Source organism: Eublepharis macularius, chromosome 7 (genome assembly GCF_028583425.1).
Source record: "Eublepharis macularius isolate TG4126 chromosome 7, MPM_Emac_v1.0, whole genome shotgun sequence".
In the NCBI taxonomy this organism is placed as follows: Eukaryota; Metazoa; Chordata; class Lepidosauria; order Squamata; family Eublepharidae; genus Eublepharis; species Eublepharis macularius.
This window is the reverse complement of record NC_072796.1, coordinates 94,067,924-94,092,572: the sequence shown is the minus strand read 5'-3', so window position 1 is coordinate 94,092,572 and position 24,649 is coordinate 94,067,924. Positions and strand designations below refer to the sequence as shown.

Genomic DNA, 24,649 nt, shown 5'->3' with positions numbered 1-24,649 from the left:
AGTGTTTTCATTCACTAGAGGCTTTGCTGCTGGCTCTAGCCAGAAGTGCCACCACGGTATGTCCGTTGGTCCGTAAGGTGCCAACGAGACCCTTTCTTGAGTCTGTTGAAACAGCCCAACAGCCCCATCCCTGCTGGGCTTTGTTTGCGGTTACGTGTCGTCAGACACCAAGGCTGTGCCTTTCAGAATCAGCGGGGAAACATGCGCACAAAAAAAGGCTTAACTACATTTCCTTAAAGGATAACTTGGCCGCCTCTGTCTAGCGAGTTCGTGGACGAACTCTATTTCTGCAATATGGTAGAAGATATAGTAACAGTTACGGGCCAGTGGCGCAATGGATAACGCGTCTGACTACGGATCAGAAGATTGTAGGTTCGACTCCTACCTGGCTCGTTTATTTTCCCCTCCCCACCTCCATGATAAAGCTGCAATATGCTAGCACCGGGAATGCAATTAAACCCTCACTAGTTAGCTGCTCGCTAACCTTTTGAAAGCACGATTCGGGTCCATCAACTAGATTTCTTTCAGGTGCTCCTGGACCCGAATCTTGCTCTTCTACTACCGACCAACATGGCTACCCACCTGAAACTATTTTTTTGCTAGCTGCAAGCTGAGTATTATTATCATATATATAACTGCTGTATATGTCAAGTCGCATCCGACCTATGGCGATCCTAGAATGAGGACCCTCCAAAATGCCCTATCCTTAACAGTCTTGCTCAGATCCTGCAAACTGGAGGACGTGGCTTCTTTTATTGGGTGTTAAACCATCTCATTTTGGGTCTTCTTTTCCTACTGCCTTCCACTATTCCTAACGTTATTGTCTTTTCCTGAGAATCTTGTCTTCTCATGATGTGACCCAAGTACGATAGCCTATGATTTCTACATGCTATTATTTTGACTTTGTTATATCAAGATTTAGGCAATTAGTCTGGTATACTTGCTCTAATATGCCTCGGCTTTCCCCCCTGCACACTTTACTTTTGTGGAATGCATTATTTTTCTAGCCAGATTTAAAGAGTGAGTTAAATGTATCTATTATCATTATTTGTGCTGTTGGAAACTAGGTTGCCATTTGGTTATTTTAAAAGTCTATGGGCCTATATGCTAATTTATATAGCTCATTATTTGCATCTTTTATTTATTTTATTTAGATATTTATATCCCGCTTTTCTCCCACAATAGGGACACATAACGGCTCAGATTAGTCTTCTCTCCTCCAGTTTATCTTCACAACAGTCCTGTGAGGAAATGAGGCTACGAAAGAGTCCGTGACTGACCCAAGGTAGGGCTGCCACCCACCAGGTGGAGACTGGAGATCTCCTGCAATTATTGATCTCCAGACAACAAAGCTCAGTTCCTTTGGAGATCACTCCACTTTGGAGAGTGGACTCTATGGCATTACACCTCACTCAGCTCCCTCCCTTCCTCAAACCCTACCATCTCCAGTCTCCACCCCCAATTCTCCAGGAATTTCCCTACCCAAAGTTGGCAACCATAGCCCACATAGCAGAGCAGGTATTTGAAAGGAGGCCTCCCACACCCTAGTCTGACACTGAGACCTTAAAAACTTTTCTGGTGGTAGAGAGTACCATCGAGTCATAGCTGACTTATAGCAACCCCTGGTGGGGGTTTCATGGCAAGAAACTAACAGAAGTGGTTTGCTATTGCCTGCCTTTGCAAGGTCTCCCACCCTGCTTAACTTCTGAGATTTGAAAAGATCAGGCTCACCTGGACTATCCAGGTCATTATACATAGAATACCGATTTGTGGAACTTTCCTTCTGGATCTCTGACAAAATTTTCAAACAGTTTGTGTTGATTAAGGGCTAGCTTTTGCGCAGAAAGTGATAAACAAGCTTGGTTTATCATCAGTTTCTCAAATCTACTTTTTGTTCCACGTAGCCATCGTTTTCTAAATGGCTGAGCCAAAATAGAAAAACCCACGAGCCAGGCAGGAGTCGAACCTACAATCTTCTGATCCGTAGTCAGACGCGTTATCCATTGCGCCACTGGCCCAACATACAAATATTGCTTTATACCCTTCCCTAATATATATACATATGATGCTTAAGAGAGCTTTAGAGAGGCAGGTGTCTCAAATCCAAAATACTTATATACACTTCTTACTGTTCAACACAACGCTGTTCGTTTTATCTTCCACTGCCGCACCCAAACGCACGGGAATCTCCTGAATAACAGCAACAAAATCATTACTACAAGCAACTAAGGGAAGTTCGACCTTGCACATGCCTTTGGACCTGAACACCTGGTTCCCAGAGCTCATGTCAACTTGATCTAAAGCGCCCTTGCCTTCCATGCTGTCCAAGAACGGAGTCCGCCGAAGTCCCAAATGTGCACACGGGCTGTACCGGCTGCCTGTACAACCTCCACGCCTGTGAACAGCGCCATCTTGTGATCTGGCCGCGCTCCATACCGACTAAACCAGCCGTTGTCGCACAGATTCTTTTACGTTATGTAGAAAGACGCTTATAGGTCCCTTCGATAGCTCAGCTGGTAGAGCGGAGGACTGTAGAAATACACATATGTGGTAATCCTTAGGTCGCTGGTTCGATTCCGGCTCGAAGGAGGCATTGTTTTCTCACTTTTTACATGCATTTGTTGTTAACGGCGTTCACCGTCTCCTTCCTTTAGGAGAAAATGCGGGAAGCTTCGTCTGAGATAGGGCTCTGACACAACATGAACAGTAAGTTATAGTACCTTTGAGAAGACACAGAATGTACTTCCTTCTGCACTGAGCTTAGGCACACCTGGAGTTGGGAAGATTTCCAGGTGTGAAGCCCATATTCAGAGCATCCCCACTAAAGAAATAAACCACAGAATGTACATTAGAGTACCTAAACCAAATATCATAGTCTTGAAAACTCAAGTGGATTACAGGGCCCCTCTCTTCTATTTTCCCCTGTAATCATATGACGCCCCCTTTGAAAGGACAGGTACCTGTCTGAGCTCCGCTTGCCTTGATGATAATAACATGTCAGTTGCTGCAGCTCAGTTTTGTGGGCAAGCTGATTCAGTTAAGGTCACAGCATGTATTTTAAAAGTTATTTGAAAATAAGTCTAATTTGGGTTGCCATCTGTCTGGAGAAAAAAAAGAGTCTTGCTCCTTTAGTACAGCAGTGATCCCCAAACTTTTTGGTATGTTGACCCATAAGTCCAAATTTAGTTGGAATGGGGTCCTAAACATTAAGAAGACAAAAGTAATGGTCACCGAGGAATTACGCAATTTAAAAGCTGACAAAGAGGAAATTGAAATTGTTCACGCTTTTCTATTCCTTGGCTTCATCATCAACCAAAAGGGAGACTGCAATGAAGAAATCAGAAGAAGATTGAGATTTGGAAGAGCAGCTGTGAGGGAGCTAGAGAAGATCGTTAAAGATAAAGATGTCTCTCTGGGAACCAAGATCAAGATAATCCGAACTATAGTATTTCCCATTACTATGTATGGATGTGAAAGTTGGATGGTGAAGAAAGCTGACAGGAAGAAAATTGACTATTGTAATGCACTATACATTGGTTTCCCATCTAACTTAACTAGGAGGCTCCAATTGGTACAAAATGCTGCAGCTCGACTGTTAGCAGGAGCGAGCATGAGCATCACTCCCATCCTACAGTCACTCCATTGGCTACCTCTCCGTTACCGTGCTTAATTCAAGGTATTGGTTATTACATACAAAGCTCTTCATAAACTTGGCCCGACATACCTCAGGACCGCCTCCCTCCCTACGTCCCTCAACAGCAGCTTTGCTCATCTGAACAGGGTCTCTTGCAGATGCCAGCCTGCACATGGGCAAAATCAACAGCAGCCTGTACATGGACTTTCTCTGTGGTGGCCCCTACCCTATGGAATGGCCTGCCTGAGGAGGTCAGGAGAGCTTTCCGCAAGCAATGCAAAACTGAATTATTCAAAAAGGCTTTTTTCTCAGATAGGAGGGTGGTATTGTGGGGAGGGGGTCTCAGATATTTCGCTAATGAGTTAGAGACCATAGACTTCACCATTATGTTACCTTACATATTATCTGTCACTTTAAATATGTACTTCTATATACTACCTGTGCTTCATGTTGTTTAATGTCAGTCCTAGAATTGATTATGTTCTGTTGTACTAATCTCACACTATGTAATCTGCCTTGAATCTCAGTGAGAAAGGCGGACTATAAACAAACAAACAAACAAATTTGAAATGTGGTGCTGGAGGAGAGTTTAGAAGTTAAAATGACAAAACTGAGTCTATTGTACTTTGGTCCCATCATGAGAAAACTAGTTTCTCAGGAAAGTCAATAATGCTAGGAAAAGTGGAAGGCAGTAGGAAAACAGGAGAACCCAAAATAAGATGGCTTGATTCAATAAAAGAAGCCACGTCCTACAGTTTGCAGGATCTGAGCAAGTCTGTTAATGATAGGCAGGGTTTTTTTTCTGGGAAAAGTGGTGGTGGAACTCAGTGGTGAAACTCAAGACCGCACAATGACATCACTTTGGGTCAGCTGAAACAAGGGGGGAGTTTTTTAAAGTTTAAATTGCCCTCAAAGAAAATGGTCACATGGCCGGTGGCCCTGCCCCCTGATCTCCAGACAGAGGGGAGTTTAGATTGCCCTCCACGCCACTGAGCGGGCGCGGAGAGCAACCTAAACTCCCCTCTGTCTGGAGATCAGGGGGCGGGGCCACCGGCCATGTGACCATTTTTAAGAGGTGCTGGAACTCCGTTCCACCGCGTTCCTGCTGAAAAAAAGCCCTGATGATAGGGCATTTTGGAGGTGTCTAATTCATAAGATTGCCATAGGTCAGAGGTGACTTGATGGCACATAATATACACACATGGGGGCCCACTTGAAGAAAGAAGAACATTCCCAAATCATTAAAAGTGCAGAAATCTGGGACCCACTTTCACAGGCTTTGTGATTCACTTTTGGGTCAGGACCAAAGATGGGAAACACTGAAACAGAGTCTTAATAGGATGTAATTTACCTCTATGCACATTAAAGCTCTGTTAAAGGGACAAGACAAGGATTTCTGACAAACTGTCAGCTATTTTAAAAAGTTCATTAATATAAAACAAGGCAAGCCTATAAAGTTGCTTTGGTAAATTTCTCTCCAAAATGGGTGGCTTGAATATTTTAGACAGTACTTGCACTTCAATATTTTCCTTTTCTAATGTGACCAAAACATATACTTCACCATGATAAAAAGGTCAGGATATACATGTATAGATTTTACAACATAGGGAAGATTTATTATCCACATAATATAGTGGACAGCAAAAGTCAACTTCAGTGTACACAGTACATTTGGAAACCAGTATATTAATAAATGTAACAGCATAGAACAAAATTCTTGGAAATTTAATGGAGAAAACTGGAGGTGCAAAATGAATAATGTAGGCTTCATTTGTCTCAGGTCACCCTACTTGGCAAACACATAAGCACAAATGAGAAATAAACCAAGCTCCATGACAAATAACTCAGGCCAAATGACATTTGGATAAAAATAAATACATAAAGCAGATGGAATTCTAGTTTCAGTATATTTGAAACACATCCTGTTCTTGACCTCTTATGAAAAGACTACTGCTGTTACCACTTTATTCTAGATGAGTGATAAGCAGATGCATCTGATGAAGAGAACTGTGGTTCTTGAAAGCTTATGCTACAGTAAAGTTGGTTAGTCTTAAAGGTGCTACTGGACTCTTTACTATTTACTGGACTCTTTACTATTTTGCTACTACATACTAACATGGCTAACTCCTCTGGAAGAAGAAAACCAAATTTATTTTCAAGGTAGTGTTACAGTTTTGCTTGGAGGCAACTTCCTCCAGTTCTGTTTGAATGAGAGTTTAGCCTATGCCCATTTGGGCTTTTTATAACTATATAAATGTCTACAGTTTCCATGATTTTGCCCATATTTAACAAACTACATAATTGCATTTGTGTTCTTGTTCTGCACATGTGCAGTCTGGAACCATGGGCAGATCAGCAATTTTGTATGTGTATGTGTGCAGATTGTGATGGACAGGGCTGGCTCCAGCTCTGCCTCTCCTGAAACACAGCCAATGGGAGCAGATGGAATGCTGGTCAATGGGAGTTAGTCAGTTGGAGGGAAAGCAAAGAGAGAAGGCGGCTTTTGGGGGGCAGCTGAGAGACAGCTGGCAGTTAAACCTGTTTGGTTACATTGAAACATTCCCTGTTTAACCCCAATCTAAGTTTAAACCATTCACTCCTATGTTCCATCTTGTAAATAAAGTTTAATATTTTTTTGTTTGTTTTAACCCTGGCTGGTCACGTCATATGATGGACAGGACTGGTCATGTACAAAACAAGGGCACAGAAGCAGGCATTTCAACTGGTGAATATTGACACAATTATATTCAAACTACTTACAGTTTTTTGTGTAAATCTGGAGTATTTCATGACAAATTCATGATTTACAGCTTAGAACCTTGCCCAGCAAACTGGGAAGCAAATTTACATTAGCCTTTTCTCCAGGAAGCTAATGTAACATTCCTTAACTGGCACAAATGTCCTTATGTCTTCATATATATGTACATGTTTTTCAAGGAAAGAAAAAAAATCTAGTCTTCATATCTATTAAACAAGGATGTGTGTGTGTGTATTTGGGTATCTGATGCAATATCCAGGTTTTCCAGAACACCAGAGCAATATTGGTGTTTTCCAGAATCCCAATAACTGGGTTCCCAAAACTTCTGGAAATATTCAGGAATATTTAGGAATATTCACAGCAGACATCTTAAGACTTCCAGGCCTGTTCTTCTTCAAATTTACAGGATTCCCAGGCAACCTAGGGAGGAGAGAGGGAGTTAGGTCTCCCAAGCAATGGGATCAGAGATATTAGGTGGATCACTAATACCGCCTGTCCAGTCATGATTATTGTCTCACAGCCCCCATGTCTCTCTGAGCATGAGTAAAAAGGACAAAAAGTAGGCCTGCATCTTGACTGCATTTCAGTGAAGAGACATTAGTTTGTGTAGTGTCTATATCAGTGTCTTGCCAGCTCTGGTTGCTGCCTTGGCATTGGGCTGCCTGGTTGGTTATGCTGGGATTCTCTGGTTTTATATTAGTTCTGTTTAATTTGTTGGTTTTCTTTGCATTTGAAGGTTTTTAGTCAGTGGTTGCTCTTGCATGTTTGGCTATTGGCTTTCCCCTGGAGAAGGCATGTTTTTTTTTCCAGAGAAAACAATGAAGATAAGTAAGACAGCAGGGGGCACCATGTTCAGGGGACCATAGAATTGTACCCCGTAACCCTATTCTCTTGAAACTTGGAAGTTATTTAGTGGACGGGAAGGATTAGGTTCCCTGCAGTTTTGGTGTCATGTGCTTGAAAAACTGCTACTCCAATCCTCTGGAAGTAGTCCCCCCCCCCCCGCCAGGGAATAATGGAGCTGAAAAATTTAAGCATTCTGGGGGAAAAAAATTGCATCCGAATTCCAAAATTGTTTTGGAGATCCAAATAATCCAGACAACTGGCATGGATACTCTTTCTGAAATCTGAATCCAAAACCTTCTGAATATTCTTCAAGTAGGCACACTTCCATCCTATTAAGCCAAGAGCTTGCTCTGAAAGCATTTTAAGTGGAATGAAATTCACACTTACAGTCCCTACATTGTTACACTACTGTAAAAAAATGGACAGGTCTACTAATTTTTAATGATCCTAGAACTAAAGAAGAAATGACATCAAAGTTGCATTTGACTAAATTACAGCTCAAGCTCAGTTATGTACTTGACTAAGGGCATTTTCACATGTGGTGCTAAAGGTGCTTTCTGCATGGTGCATGAATGTAAAACCATGCACATTCAGTGTAAGAATGGTTTCTATTTTATATTCCACATTAACATGGTGTCTTGCCAAAGAGCAAGACGTTCTTTAGGATTTGATAGCAATAAGCATACCGATGTGGAAGGAAAGCAATTTATTAAACAAAGCAAGTAAATACAAGAGAGACATAAATGCATAATCAAGACAGAGCATACATACAAAGAAATAACAGAGAAAACATCAGCACAATAACATAGCAGAACAGAGGAAGGATACATATACCACCTGATGATTTACACTGCTAACTTCAGTTGTCTGGGACCCCAAAAGACAACAGGCAGACTTCTATGGCCAATTTGTGCCCAGCACATTACCGGTCCATCTGGGCTGAAGTCCAATTTGAGAGGGAATGTACTAAGACTTAAATAGGTTAAACTTACATTTGCCCGCCCCAGTACATTAATCTTCCTCAAAACAGGGATGATTAAAGAGAAGTTGACTGATTGTCACAAAGGGAAGGTTCAAGACCAAAACATGCTGTGTCCCAGGCCAGCTGGTGACAGTTCAAGAAATTATTGCCTGCCTTTCCTTGGGGCCAGTTTGCTTGACCTCTTTGGGAATCCTTGTACCCTTGTACTCAAACCACCAGCAAGGCCAGAGCTTACGTCAGCAGAGAACAGTATAGCTTAGCAAGGCATATTCAAGAAAGAAATCCTATTCAGGTCCTGGCATGAACAGGGAAAGATGGCAGAACTTGCAATACACCACCTAACTCCTCAATATTCTTGCACAATTTCCACAACACATGGGCGAGCAAACAGTGCTTGAGAGGTTGATGGTTTTAGAGGATCATCCTATACATGTTTACATACTCAGAAGAAGCTTTCACTGAGTTCAATGGAACTGAAGTAAGTTTATGGGAAGGGATTGGAGCCCTAGAGTCACATGTGAAAATGCTTTAACCAAGTATACTATTAAGAATTTTTTCAGTATCACTCAACTAGACTTCAATGGCTCCTTATTTATGAATCTGTATGATAGCTGCGATGACTGTCTCCAATAAGTTGAGTTTTCTCACTTGCATTTGTCACTTGCTGAAGTAGAATAGGAGTTTCCTCATCTAAAACAAAGAGGAAAACAAGATTATAAATTTGTCTGATTAATTATCCAGTTTACAGTTTCATTCCGTAAGAGACCAACTGTGGCCCTTTTGTCTACTAGCACCACTATTATTTATTTAATACCAGTGGTGTGCTGTGAGAGTTCTACCATGAGTTTAAACTAGTCTTCTATTCAAAGTCCAGTTCCTGCTTAACAATAACTGTAGAGTTCAATTAATATCCAGATGTTCCCATGAGGACTTATTAGAACAGTGAAAATAATAGGACATCAGAGATAAGAAGAAAGGGCTGATATGAACATATTGAGGTAGATCCTGCTTCTCTGCTAAGCAGAATTTGAAGCCTTCTTCCAACCTAAGTAGATTTCTGATTTAGAGGGGTGGAAGTCACTTATCATAGAATCATATGGTTGGAAGGGACCTCTAGGGTCATCTAGTCCAATCGCCTGCACAATGCAGGAAATTCACAAATACCTCCCCCTCCCAGCTGCCCCAGTGACCCCGCTGCTCCATGCCCAGAAGATGGCAAAACACTTCCAGGATCCCTAGCCAAACTGGCCTGTGGAAAATTGCTACTTGACTCCAAGGTGGCAATTGGCATTGCCTTGGGCATGTAAGAAGGCCATGAGAACTAAGCACTGATATAACCCATTCTGCCCTCTCCTTTATGATCTGCACAGGTTCACATTGCTGTAGATGGCCATCTAGCCTCTGCTTAAAAACTTCCAAAGAAGGAGGTCCCATCAGCTCCCCAGGAAGCCTGTTCCACTGAGGGACCGCCCTAACTGTCAGGAAGTTCTTCCTAATGTTTAGCTGAAAGCTCTTTTGATTCAATTTCAAGCCATTGGTTCTGATACGACCTTCTGGAACAGCAGAAAACAACTCTGTGCCATCCTCTATATGACAGCCCTTCAAGTACTTGAAGATGGTTATCATATTGCCTCTCAGTTGTCTCCTCTTCAGGCTAAACATTCCGAGCTCCTTCAACTTTCAACCTTTCCTCAACCTTCAACCTTTCCTCATAGGACATGGTCTCCAGACCCTTCACCATCTTTGTTGCCCTTCTCTGGCCATATTCCAGCTTTTCTATATACTTCTTAAATTGTGGTGACCCAAACTAGATCTAGGTGAGATCTAACCAGAGCAGAGTAGAGCGATACAATCACTTCTCATGATCTGGACACTATGCTTCTGTCTATATAGCCCAAAACAGCATTTACCTTTTTAGCTACCATATCACACTGCTGACTCATGTTCAGTGTATGGTCTACTAAGACCCCTAGATCTTTTTCGCACATGCTACTGCCAAGACAAGCCTATAATTATGCATTTGATTTTTTCTTCCTAAATGCAGAACTTTGTGATTATCTCTGTTAAAATTCATTTTAATTGTTTTAGCCCAGTTTTCCAGCTAGTCAAGATCATCCTGTATCCTTACTCTGTCTTCAACTGTATTTCCTAACCCCTCCCAATTTAGTATCATCTGCAAGTTTAATAAGTATTCCCTCTATTCCTTCATCCAAATCATTTATAAAAATGTTGAACAGAACAATACTTTATAATATGAGCATTGGAGTCTTGGGTCAGTCCAATGATCCATCTAGTGCTGCAGTGGCAAGATAGATACTGGAAAGCTTCATAAAAAATAGCTCATTATGGCCATGTACCCCCTGTTACTCAGCCTCAGTATAGGAGTCAGAGGTATATGTGAAAATGGTTGCAATTTTGAAAGGCAAGTAGCCATCACTATATCTTTCTTCCATACATTTATCTAACATTTGTAGTGGCGGCTGTCTCTGATTTCTGTGCTAAGTGCCGTATTCAGCTATCAAGACTATTTCATATATATCTTGTTGGTTGTTCTCATTCAATTCTGATCAAAGCAGAATCATTGTCTAGTACAAAGAACCTGGCACAAAGGAGACGGGTCCATAATTTCTCTTCTCAGGTTAGGGTAAGGGTTACTGTGGACATATTACACAATTAGCAGAATGGATTCATTTAAAACATTTTTTGCAATTATAAATTGGTAAGTAAACTTGATCAAAATAAGGCAGACTGAAACAGTGCAACCACTTGCCAGAGAAAACCCATGAGGAACCAATTTGTGAATAGGACCAGAACAAATTCAGCAGCTGCCCACAGTACACTGTGATGGAAGATCCACAGTTGTATATCCCATTCCATAGGTAGACAATTGCAACTGGTGTAGCAAGGTAGATAGGATTATAATTCAATAGTAAAAAATAAAAAAAATTAAATGGGCAAATTCCACTTGTAAAAGATCTGTGCCTCTAAACTTGGAGTGGTTGGAAGAGAATACAACATTAGAAGATCATAAATTGTGCCCAGAGAGTGAAGAATATAGCTCAGTATTATCAGTATGATGCAAAACTCTTTTTTAAACTTTTTAGAGAGAGAGAACTAGAGAGGGATTAACAATAACTCTGTATAAATGTTTTTTTTTCTGGGTGTCCAGTACAAGAGATCGGGCTTTGCCTAGCATTAGGCTCTAATAGTACACTGTCCCTGGAGAACCTGGTCTCAGGGCATATGCAGACCGTAGCCTCTCATGATTCTAGGTATAAACTATTCTGTGAAATGTCTAGTACTTTTCCAGTTGCCTACGGTTACTGTCAGAAGCCAGCACTGCAGACTGCACAGTTAGAGTTCATCTTGTTCTGTTTCCTGTGAACAGTACAGATATTAAGGGGACAAGTATGGGGCTAAATCACACAGCACATCAAGACTGCAGGAGATGGACTGGCAGCACTTCTACAACTGCACTCTTGGTCTACTGGTAAATGACAAAGTTTTCTAAGGGTCCTCAGACATTTTGATTAAAAACAACAACAACAACAACAACAACTTTTTCATTGAATTTTCAAGCAGATGGTTGCAAACACTATGAAAAACTAAATGTTGTCCATATAGAAAAATGCTTGTTATTGTGCTTATATACAAAGCACAGGCCTCCTTTTTAAAAAAGATAAGTGCAGATATATACATGTTCATTTCTTGAAGGGGGGGGGGTGATCCTTTCCTCCCAGTTACTTGAAGGTAACATTGTCCTTGATTATTTCCCACTAACAGCAGGAAGCAGTGCTATGTCCCATTTTGATTCTTCCAGCCAGCAGGAGGGACCTGAAATAAGATCCCTAAATATCTTCAAAATAATGACATGGATTCAAAAAGTTTAAGAGCTGTAAAAATGCCACAGCTGTTTTCTAAATCATACAGTAGAGGGCATGCCCTGAAGACAGGCCCCTTAGGGATTTCAAAAAGATTTGAACTTGAATTTCTAGGACATTCAAGTTTGAGATTCCTCACAAAGTAAGATTTGCCACCTGGAATGCATTTGTTTGATCTCAGCTTCAGTGGTAGGCAATTTAAATTCTGCATAAATGCATAAAATAAAAATGCAAATCGGTAATGGCCAGTTCTCACCCCACAGGAAACAATCCTATGATAAAGAGAGATCTCCTGCCACTGTGCAAAGGGTTCACCATTTTCAATCAAGTACATTGTTTCAGCCACCATCCGTTCGTATTGGTTAAAATGCATTCTCTTTGAACTGTTTCAGTTGAAAAGACACCTCCCTCCTCCCAACAGAGTCATTTGTGATTATGTGTTCGTATCGTATGTAGACGAGGGTTGACAGATCTGATTTTCTGGAATAAGAAACACTATAATTTCCATCGTGTTTATTCAAATTGCCTGAGAACAGAATAGACTTGCATAAGGCTTTTGTTTTTTCCCCACATCCATGATGATCTCAGAATCAGGGCAGTAAAAGTTCCGGTACTCATATAGTACTGTCTCCTGTCAAGATTTTAATTTTTTCAAGGAGAATGCTTCAACACCAGTTTTAGAACTCAAGAGAGAAGGGGAGCTTCTGGGGACAGCCAGAGTGCCACCTGACATGCTGACGTCTCATTTGGGAGTTTGGGTGGATGTGATAGCATATATTGTTGGACATCACTTCTACCCATTGCCCAACACCAAAAGCACCTGGGGATACTAGAGAGAAATTCTTCTAAAGCTGGTGGGGGGTACGGGGTGGGATCTGTATGTATGTGGTAATGGATATTTCAAATGTGAAGAACAGAATGAATATACAACAAAGTATGTGTATGTGTTATGTGCCATCAAGTCACCTCCGACTAGTCTCATCCAATCTCACCATCTCCACAAACAAATACATATTGGTGTAATGGTTAAGAGTGCGGGGCTCTAATCTGGAGAACCAGATTTGATTCCTCACTACTCCACTTGAAGCCAGCTGGGTGACCTTGGGTCAGTCACAGCTTCTTGGAGCTCTCTCAGCCCCACTCACCTCACAGGCTGATTGTCATGAGAATAATAATAACACACATTGTAAACCGCTCAGAGTGCGTGTTAGGTTGTCCTGAAGAGCAATATATAAATCGAATGTTGTTGTTGTTGTTGTTGTTATATGGTATAACCTGATTCTGTGAATATTTATTCAAAAGTAAGTCCCACTGTGCTCTGTTTATTTTCTCATAGAGATTCAACAGGGCCTGTTATCAACAGCCGGTATTTTCCCATGCCCCCACGGCTGAATCCCTGCAAAGAGACCATGGAATTCTACCCCAAAGTCCAGCCTTTACTGTCTCACTGTTTCTTATGTTTGCAACATTAAATTTTAATGAGACCAGTTTTTTAAACGTATGCCACATAATATATAGATTAGTTTATTTTAATGGCAATCTATCCTTACTTAGCTAGTCAATTTGTACACTAACAGCAGAACTAGATTCACGCACAAGGGAACTATATTTTAGGGCCTCATATTATAGGGGACTTTTAAATACACCCCCCCCCTTTAAATTGCCTTTTTTTAAACAATGCTATGCAGCCTCTTAAACTTTACCATAGTTTAGGGCCTCAGCGTGATTAGCAGTTTTGGTTCCAGTACTCTTATGAAAATAAAATCAACAAATACAGCTATTCCCATCAGGAAGGGGAGGATGATGGAGGAAAGAGCTACACCTCTTAAATTTGTCTGACAACTGTTAAAGGTACAGGCTATCATAAAAATGGCAATACTAGAATGTAATAAAATCACTGAAGGGGATGAAAATCACAAAGCTAAATGTAAACTAGCAGCTGCGACAGTAGAAATTATCACATTCTAAGGCAAACAACACAGAAAAGAAAGGGTGGCAGGGAGGGCAGGGACGGATTAGCAGGGACATTAACCTGCTGGGCACTTAACAAAGTAACCTGTATGGGATGAAAGGAATTCAATTAAACACTTCTTTTAATTTAGTGCACTTTCCCAAATTAAAACCATCAAAGCTGAACAGCAGGAGTAAAACCCCAGGGTACATATTTGAGAAAATGTCGTTTTCTTTTTCAGCTAAATAGTACTTCACCCTCCCCAATAATAAGCACCTCTTTCCATGTCCGTCTTAATTTGTTGTTCCAGGTCCTCAGGAGACATGCAAAACTCTTGTTCTTCCTCTGAAGGCTTGGGCTTACACTTGCCACAACAGCAATTGAAACAGCAGCACAGGCAGCAGCAAAAGTAGCAGCCAGTCAAAAGACCACAAAGAGCAAACAGGCCCTGAAGGAAACAGAAGAGAGACATAGATGCAGAGGAGTTAGCCGTGTTAGTCTGTAGTAGCAAAATCAAAAAGAGTCCAGTAGCACCTTTAAGACTAACCAACTTTATTGTAGCATAAGCTTTCGAGAATCACAGTTCTGCATCTGATGAAGAGAACTGTGATTCTCGAAAGCTTATGCTACAATAAAGAAGAGAGACAGAGAGTCTGATTTTATACATACATACATACATACATACATACAGACAGACAGACAGACAGACAGACAGACAGACAGACAGACTGGGACTTAGAGGGGATACTCTTCCTATGCACCAGGGCAGAAAGAATTGGGTTGTTTTTATTTTACTTCACTTTACTTCACTTTACTTCACACAAAGTGGCCCATATCATTCTCCTCTCAGCCACCAGCCTACTTAGGATTGCACTGTGAATTATAATGTCAGGGTCAGAGCACTGGACTAGGACCTGAGAGATCTGGGTTTGAATTTTTGCTCTGCCATGGAAGCTTGATGGGTGACCTTGAGCCATTCACATACTCTCAACCTAACCTACCTCACATGAGGCCAGAGTCAAAAAAGCCCAATTGAGTGTGCTCAACTTGCCACATTATAGGCCTCTTCCACATGGTGAACTTTATATCAGGCTTTCTGTGTATTTGATCGTATCTGCTTTATTCATCGATTCTGGCCCTGTACTTCTTCGATTCTTTAATTCTACAGTTTGAGAGAGTCAAATCCAAGTGGCGTCTGTTTTTTATTTTTGCACTAGAAAAATGTTCTATTTCAGCTGCAGGCTTTCTGGGGCACATGTTAGTTTTATTAGCTGATTGGCTGAGGAAATTTATAAGGGTTTTTTTAATGTACATTTTTTAATGGAACTAACATTGCAATGTTGTAACATTGCTGTGTAAAAAAAAAAATTAAATGCCAAATAAGAATGGACTAAAAAATACAGGAAGTGCAGGTGAAAACTAAAATATCAAGTGGGATTCAGGGTTCTCTGTAGAGTTTTTGTGTTAGCCATATTGCAGCATTCCCCTCCCCCAGGGCAGTTGCAATTTTTTTTCTTTAAGGCACCAACATTCTAATTTAAATTTTAAAAAATTCTTCAGGAAAAAAACTTGATTTTATTTATTTATTTTATTTATGTCATTTATAGTCTGCCTTTCTCACTGAGATTCAAGGCAGATTACATAGTGTGAGATTAGTATGATCAGTATCAAGGACATTTCCATACAGCGTCAGGGACATTTCCATAAATAATGCCATAGGGTAAATGAATACAAGTTTACAAAGACATAGCCTTAGCAAGGATTCAAAACAGAGTTGAAGAAATGCTGAAACAGAACATAATTCTAGGATGGGCTTGAGAGATGTGTTTTCGAGTTCTGTGATTTGGATCAGATCTGCGTGTGCAGGTAGCTGGAGGTTAGATCTTCTTCCCTGTACCATTTTCCGGATGTGAAAAAGCTCTGGGGAGCAATGGTTTACCCCACTGGGGGCTCTACATGTACTGATGGCCTGCACGTTACATTTCCTCAGTGGGGCATGTAGTGGCTCCCTGGGCATCTTTCAAGTCGAAAAAACAGCAAGGGGTGTGTGTGTGTCTAAGCTCCATTGGACCACAATTCCAGTATGAATCAGGCCTCCAAGTTTCTGGAAAGCACAATCTTCAGGACACATCTCTCAAGCTGACTACAGACATCAGCAGATTGGTTGCTGTTCAACCAACCAGGTTGCAATGGAATAATGGGGGGGGGGGAGAGAAAAGGCAGATGGAACATTGGCACAGCAGTGAGAAAGGTTCAATCCCAGCTCTTTTCCTGCTATGCTGATTTTTTATCTGCAATACATTTTTTAATGTAAGGATCAATCATTATTGTAATTGGTCACCTTTAGTCTGAAGGGGGCCCTGTAGATTGAAGCAGCCATGACCTGAATGGCCTAGGCAAGCCCTGTCTCCTCAGATCTCTAAAGGTAAGCGGAGTTGGTTTTGATCAGTAATTGGATGGGAGATCTCCAAGGAAGACTAGAGTCACTATGCAGATGCAGACAATGGCAAATCACCTCTGTTAAGTGTTTTGCTTTGAAAACCCCAGCAGCAGCAGCATAAATCAGCGATACCTTGATGGTAGTTTCCACCATCAGTATGTAGTGGTACAGTTGCATCTACTAACTTAGGGGCAAGCTACACATGATGAGGATGCTGCTGCCATTTTAAAATGCTGCAAAGTAGCAACACTGCAGCCTGAGACGCTCTTGCATCTCTCTCTCTCTGTCTCCCCCTGCCCCTCCCCATCCCGTTCCTTATCAAGTGCCAAAATGGCAACTTGAAAAAGCATAGCAGAAAAACAAGAGCGCTGTGGTGTGGGCCCATGATTGGCATTTTTAAATGATTTTCAAAGGGTGGCAGCATCCTCATGGCGGCTGTCACATCTAATTTAGCCCTTAGTATTCTATTGCATCATTCTGCTGCAAGCGTAGACTGAGTTACAGACTTAAATTCCAGAAAAGTATTTAAGGCAAAGGCTAACTGAGAAATGTACACAAGAGGCTGAAGGTCATAAACAGATAAAACAAAGATCACAGGAGTAGAATCCTTCTACCCACTTGTGACTTTGCTATTTGAAACTTCCTCTCTCCACTTTTATTAGCACCTTCAAGGAAAAAAGTTCCTTAAAATCCCATCTTTTCATCTTGAGAGAGCTAATAATATTCCAGGGAAGGATGAGTTTTTCAACTACTGAAACTTTGTGTGGGATGTTCAAGGTTAAATCCCTGCTTCCTGTGCTGTCTCTATAATTTGTGAATGGAGATCTGTGGCCTTTAAATAAAACCTGATGGAAGAAGTCCAGACTCTGGCATACGAGAACAACAAGAAAATATGGAAAGGATGTTTAAACATTACAATATGCATCTGCACCATTGCATTTTACAGCTGGAGCATGTTGCATTTGATGAGTATCTCTAGTGTGGCTGTAAAAGGCATAGAAATCTATTGGGGGAGGGAACTATGACTCCTAATAATACTAAACAATTATATTCATTTGGTAAAGCTAAAGTGCAAGAATATCTCAGAGAGGGGAAAATAAAAGTATTATAAAATTTAAAAAAGCAAAAGCAAAAACTAACTCTTGTGTAAAATGCCAGGTCTTGTGTATCTATGTTCTATTTAAGTTAACAATTTTCCTGCCCCAAAGATATACTCAAAATAGCAGTGAGAATTACACATTAGGTGTGAGATATGACACATTCTTAATGCCTGAGGACCAATGCATTTGGTCAGACACTGATTGAAGTGCTAGTGTGTGATACGTACACCCACAAATGCCAAATTCTTCAGTTTACATAATAAACCTGATGAATAAGACCTCTGATGCCATCAGAACTGCAAGATCCATTTACCCCAGTTCAGCTTGTACCATTTTGTTTTTCTCCCAACTCTTCCACCTCAGATCATCCACTTCCTTTCCCCACCCTCTTTGCGAGGCACCTAGGTGTGCCATAATCACACACAGTGTTATGTATTACTATTGCTTACGCATACACCATGCCATATATAGCCCAGAATGGGGCTAAGTTTGAGCTGCAATAACTTATTAACTGGTTGTCACACCAAGAGGACTTTTCACTTTCAGCAATGAGTCATTTACATTTAGTCATTACTGAAAAGAAAGTCAAAATTAACCTGGAGCTCTAGCTTCAAATATAATTAATGTCTTGAGGCGATTAATGCAGCATCCAGTATATTTAATTAGTAAACGAAAGGGACACGGAAACATCCTTTAATAAGCACTTCCCTAAGAGGGTGTTTCAAATGATTATTCTTTCGCTATTCATGTTTCCACAGTTAAGACAGGCAACTGTTTCTACAAAGCTCTTTCTGAGGCTAAACCTTGTTCTAAATTGATGTTATCTAGAACTCTGTGGAAGTTCCATGCAGGTTCGGTGAACACTCTCAACAGCCAGGCCAAAAACAGGCTTGCAGTATCATAATTTCATCTTACTAAGGAGGAGCTACTTTTGCATTCAAGTACTTACCTTTGCCCACCAGCTAGAAAGCATGAAATATGTATTGACGTTTTCTTCACCAAATTGTTCTGCTATGTACAGTCCTAATGATCCATACTGGTCATATATATTTCTTTTGGAAACATCAGTTAGGATTGCATGAGCGTTATTGATTTCTTTAAACTTTTCTGCTGCTTCTGGGTTATCAGGATTCTTGTCAGGATGATATTTCAGAGCCAGCTTCCTTGAGAAAGCAAGAAAAGAAGGAGAAAGTTGTTATTAGACAGGATCGGAGCAGGAGGAACACTTCTTTCATGAGCAGAATGTTGAAATGGCACTGGCGGACTCGGATTTATAGTCAAAATCTTTATCAATGCAGATTTAATAATAATTGTTCAATGCTACATTTTTTGTAAGTGAGGTCTTTGCTCAAGTAGGTCTGTGTTTTGTTTTCTGTTTGCATGCTCATTAGTTGCATGCTTTGGATAGAAAATACAGCTTTGCTGAATTTTAGAGGATACTTTGATATTGATTTTTACAAGAAATATATCAAATAATTTTCAATTCTCTGCAGTTAAAGCAAAAAAGCTGTTTTAATTAAGATGAATTAATTATACAAATAATGTTATGAAACAGTGTCTATTTAAATCTTAAAGACTATATTTTATATAATGTGTACTGATTTTTTCTATAATCATGACTGCAGTTATGTGTTCAACGTCACACAGACTGAGATTTTGATGACTTCATCCAGAAACCACAGCACATATGAGCATGAATACAAACAGCCTGATCCTCCAAGCGCTTACTTCGAAAAAAGTCCCACTTTGCTCATTGGGGGATTACTTCCAAGAAACCATGCCTAGAATTAGTGCTTATGGTTACAATCCTGTGCACATGTGCATAGGAGTAAACTGCCCCCCCCACAGCAGAGCTTACAGCTGAATAAATGTAGCTAGATTGGTCTTATGGGGGTCATAAACATATTTGGCTGCCTAAATAGTGGTCCTTAACAGCTAGCCTTTAAAAACTGGGCTGTGGTTTAAGGCAATTTTGAGGATTCCTGTGTGTGAAGTCGTAGAAATGAATGACTAAATCATTGTGAGAAAAATAAGGGAAGTAGGAAATCTTTGGAGACAAGTATAACACGTTTTCTGTTAGAATGAGAGCCTACCTCTACAAAATGGGATTAAATGGGGAGCCTGTGGAAACAGAACATGATTTCCACATAATGGATTTCCATGTAATGATGAGCTCCAAGTAAGCAGCCTTAAACTTGTATCTAAATGCAAGAATCTGTTAATATGCCTTGAACTAAAATAAACTAAGTAAATTTCTCATTATAATCAGGCTGTACCTACACTATTCAATACAGAAATTAAAATAGGGTTCAGAAATGCAGTATCCTGAGAATATCAGTTCCATTTTAATGAGTGAGGGGCATGATTTAGTCCTATTGGAATGAGCAGGTGTACAAAGTGGAGAGGCATCCTAGGCTTTGAGCTTGCTGTCCTTACAAAGAGTATAGACTTATCACATCCATTATTTTAGAAGGACTGATATAAGTGCAGTGATTATTCAGGGTGAGAGGAGATTCCTGGAGTAGTGTATTGTTCTGCCAATAATCTTTTAGAGGAGGCAGATGACAGCCTCTGGGCTTTTTGTTGAATCTGCACTGTCTGGATCTCTGCCTAACTATATGCTTGATTTCATAAGTGATGCTTACATAGGCATTGGCATTCAACTATATTGGTTAGAAGGTACATGCTATTTAACCTTTGGCCCTATTCAGCTTTCACAAAACTCACAAGAGATATATTGCAGACTAATACACATCCAGATGTATCACTCATCCAGATGTAACATATCATGGAAATCAGACACATTGCAGGCGGAAGGAGAGCCATTAACAGTGATAGAAAATATGGAATGAAAGGGACAGGAGATAATACGGGCTGGCAATAAAGAATACAAGTGGGAGAAGTAAGGGGGGGAAGTGATATTAAAAAAGCAGGAATGGGGAAGTATTGAAAAACCTGTGTAACAAGATCAGTTACATCAAGGGAAGGAGTTTTTTAAACAGCAAAATAGATGATACTGTATGGATCATTCTTTCTCTTTAAAAAATCACCCAGGTTAATCCTCAAGACACTTTTTTATTGTAGCAGTTAGACAAGGAACTGGGAAACTGAAGTTTGAATCCCTCCTCTGCCATTGGAAGCTTGTTGGGCAGTCACACACTTTCAGCCTAGCCTACCTTACAGGGTTATAGTGATGATAAAATGGAAGTGCAGAGAACAGTGTAAGCCACTTTGGGTCCCCACTGGGGGGAAAGATGGGGTATAAATTATGCAAACACATAAATAAAGAAATGTACTACTGATTGAATAACTCCCCTTTTGCTAAAATCAATGCTACTTGTTATTTCTCCAAAGCAGAGTTGATATTGTAATGAAACGTATTTATATTAAAATTGGGGGTTTAACGTTATTGTCTGAAAAGTTTCTCCAGAGAACAGGATCCAAAGCAGAAACAAAACTAGACAGAAGCATTGAAAATACTGCTTTATTAAGACAGAATCACAAAAATGCCAGACTATGGGATGGACCCACACTGAACTGGTAATTTCCACCAATCCCCCTTCCCACTGTAGACCCTCCTCATGTCATTCCTCAGGGTCCCCTGTCCTTTAGGAACAGCATTTCATGGTGATCCGCAGGCTGAAATGGGGAGAGGGAGGCAGGATGTTCTATTCTGACATTAGAAAACTTAGACTGTATCTAACTCTATGTCACGTCTGTAACAACAGATTAGGGTGGATTGTAGAAAGGAAGTGTAACCCACATAATAGCTTTTGCTTAAAGATAGAGTTCAGTAAGAATTATGCACAGAGAAGTGGCTAGAATGTATTGAAGATACTTGATAATGTTAGAATAATGCATTAATCTTCCCATACAACCTTTATGAAGCTATGCCTGTTTCCCAGGACTTGCGTCTTCAAAACACAATTAGGCAAATGAAACATGAAATGTACACTGGTGTTGAAGACTGTACAGTACAGAGATAACTTCATCCCCATTATGAAAATAATTACAAAAATAATTTCAAAGATATTTGCCATTCTATTGACTTTTTAAAAATTAGATTTCGGAAGGCTAGTTCGCTTTTGTGCAAGACTCTTCTTGTATCTGGTAATTAGCAGGTGCCCTCTAGTGGCAAGAGAAATAATTGTTTCTTGAAGCTTATGCGGATTCTCAAAAGAAAGGCAAGAAAATTGTGCCAGCCATAATCTCACACATTTTGTCCCACCCTTCACTCCAGGGAAGTCAGAGTAACATCCTATTTCACTCCTCTTCCACTTTATCCTCACAGTAACTTTGTCATTTTTTGCATTTAATTGTTTGGATTTTATTTCTGCTGGTTAATGTTTTTTTTTAATTGTTACGGTGGGCTTAAATGCAGGCCTTTGAGGAATAATGGAGGGGGACTGGATGGGTGGATAGTGTCAGCTCTGATTGGACAGTAGCTGTCCCCTAGGGGGCGAAGTTTATAGTCAGTATGCCGAGAGAAAGCGATCATTCTAGTTGAGTCAGGTAAACCGTGTGGAGCCTGAGAAAGTCTGTCTGTGTGTTTCTGAGAGAGAATTAACCAGCCAAGAGATCCTGATCAAGCCAGTCTTTGGATGTCTCGGAGAAAAGATTCTGGCTAAATCAGGCAAACTGTGTGGAAGCCTGAGAGCCTAATTCTGTCTAAGTCAGGCAAACTGCATGTGCTCCTGGGTCAGTTTGTACATATCAGAGACATTAATCTATCCCAGTCAGTCAGGCAGTGAGGAAAGGCCTGAGTGAATCTTTCTGTGTGGATAAGAAGAGTGTATGCAAAACAGAAAAAAATTCATAATAACTCATGCAAAAAAGATAAATAAGTCAAATATGACAAATCTGCATAATTTAGTTGACTAAATGTTAGTTGACTTCTCTTGTTACAGAATTTGATTTACCTGAGTGTTTAGCACAATGGGGCCTGCCATAGCTATAAAGGCTAACAGATTTTAGATGAATCTGTCTGACTAATAAAGAATTCAAAGACTGGCAGGATGCTTTAGGAGAGGATGATGACTTTATACTTTTCTTCCCAGGATCTGTTGACTTTCACTGCCCTGTCTTGGGTTGTCTGCAGTCCAAAACACGAGGACTTGTAAGTACATTTGAGTGAAAACAGTGAGATTTTCTTCTAAGTAAGTGTATTTCATTTTGGTGCGTTCTTTTACTTTATGCAGCTGTTTAAGAAACCGATTAACCAGTAGATTGAGAAGCTCAATCCCACCAGCCTCTCTGAGGTACCTTTATAAACTGAGAGGCAAAGGCCACTAGAAGTTCTGCTCTCTGCTCTTATGGGTAATGTGAGGCTTCCATTCATTTCACTGGTGCTTACAAAGAACAATAACTTGAAGGAATGTGCTCTTGAAGTTGAGATCTGTCAGCTACAGATACCAACTTTAGTAGAAAAAAATCATATGTTTATGACACTTAAATACCATAGGTGTTTTCATTTTGGCAAGGACCAAGCTAACTAATAGCAATAGGAAATTTGAAGTCAGGTATTATAGGATAATAATACAGCTTCGCCAACTAGTTAGTTCAGCAGCAGGTTTTGAGATTCATGAAACTAATTAAAACAAGTGAAAGGATCAATTAAAAGAAATCCAAGAGTATGACTCATCATTTTTATCTCGCAAGTATTTACAACCATTCCATTAAGTGTGAATCCCTCTGATATTTCCACTTTATTCAGAAGCAGCCTCTCCTTTTACCTGTAATTGCTAATAAAGATGGATAAAGCACCCCTGTCAGTTTTACCATAGATTGCTATGTAAATCATCACTATTCATGTACAATGCAAAATGAAATCCACTTTATTTTGCATTCTTCCATGACAACTCTCCCCTTCAGGGATTAGAGCATCTTAGTCCCACCAGAAATCAACACCAATATAAACAAGCAGTGTGCCTACAAAAATGACTAGATTCAATGGCAACCATAAATTTAATTCTGGCAACCAGAAAGGAAAGCTATTAGGTGCCATCCTAAGCAGAGTTACACACTTTTAAACCCAATGACTTCCATTAGTAGGGCAGTATCTTTCTATAGTAGACTATTGTATATTCTATTGAATATTCTTTCTATAGTAGACTATTGTAATATAGTCTACTATAGAAAGAATATTTTCAAAACTCAGTCTATGAATGGAAGGAAAATATCTAAAGCTGATGTAAAAAACTGATTTTATTTTTAGAAAGTTATCCAAGAAAAACAACCCATCAACAATCTTTTACAACACCTTTGGATGTTTCCTCCTGTTTCTTAAGAAAGCTGTAAACAGCACAGGGAGACAGAAAGTGCCTCTGTTAAAATGGCACCAGCCTGTGTTTGATGCTGGAGTGTAATGTCTATGTCATGAGGGGACCCCAATCACTCCCATTTATTGCCTGCTGCAGCTTCTCTTTAAAGGTCTCATGCTAGAAAAGTGAGGGGGAGGGGAAGTATTTACTTTGCTCCTGTGAAACAAGAAATGAGAAAGCAGAGCCTCATTGGTTCCTGGAAACAAATGAGCGCAGCCAAAATTTGCAGCCTCGCCTTAGGAAAAGACCAGCTGGGCACCAGCCATCAGCTAAAGAAAGAGCAACTGAAGAGAGGCAGCTTCCCTCCCTTACCAGAAAGAAAATTGCCCAGCTGCCTGTTGCTTTGGGACTGCAGATGTGGGGATGCCATGGTCTCTGCTGGGGGGGGGGGTCTTAGACATTGGGCACCCGGGGCAGCTGTCCCAGGCCTGGCATGGGAGGGGGGGGTCCACTGCCAAGCTGCCCTGGTTTCCATCCACACCAATGCTGCTTCTGGGATCTCTGGCAAAGGGCTTCACAGGCAGTGACCAGCAATCAGTTGTAGGGTGATAGGAGGGGGCTTCCCATTGACCTACAGTGAATTGCTTGCTACTGGTCTGAAGCCACTGCTGCACCTCCAGAGATAATGACGGTGAGGGATGCAGTCTCTGTCTCTCACTATCATTACCTCTGGAGTTGTGGCATCAGTGGTGTCACTCAGGCAGTCGCTAGCAGGGAAGTCCTCCCCATTGCTCTAC

General features: G+C 40.6%; 1 protein-coding gene and 3 non-coding genes across 4 annotated transcripts in view; 2 read left to right on the top strand and 2 right to left on the bottom strand.

Moving 5' to 3' along the window:
- The first annotated feature begins 320 nt into the window (after positions 1 to 320).
- On the top strand, positions 321 to 393 carry TRNAR-ACG (transfer RNA arginine (anticodon ACG)). The gene has a single exon. It is a non-coding gene; the product is annotated as a tRNA-Arg (tRNA).
- Positions 394 to 1,945: 1,552 nt separating this feature from the next.
- On the bottom strand, positions 1,946 to 2,018 carry TRNAR-ACG (transfer RNA arginine (anticodon ACG)). The gene has a single exon. It is a non-coding gene; the product is annotated as a tRNA-Arg (tRNA).
- A 480-nt stretch (positions 2,019 to 2,498) lies between these two features.
- Positions 2,499 to 2,589, top strand: TRNAY-GUA (transfer RNA tyrosine (anticodon GUA)). The gene is given in 2 exon segments: positions 2,499 to 2,535; positions 2,554 to 2,589. It is a non-coding gene; the product is annotated as a tRNA-Tyr (tRNA).
- A 5,350-nt stretch (positions 2,590 to 7,939) lies between these two features.
- The window catches only part of DNAJC5B (DnaJ heat shock protein family (Hsp40) member C5 beta), a 34,918-nt gene continuing 18,208 nt past the window's right edge, over positions 7,940 to 24,649 (bottom strand). The window contains exons 3-5 of the mRNA XM_054985453.1: positions 18,542 to 18,755; positions 14,329 to 14,500; positions 7,940 to 8,910 (exon numbers count right to left, since the gene is read on the bottom strand). Coding sequence (XP_054841428.1) covers positions 8,813 to 8,910; positions 14,329 to 14,500; positions 18,542 to 18,755 — 484 coding nt within the window. The 3' untranslated portion in view covers positions 7,940 to 8,812. The remainder of the gene's footprint in view (positions 8,911 to 14,328; positions 14,501 to 18,541; positions 18,756 to 24,649) is intronic.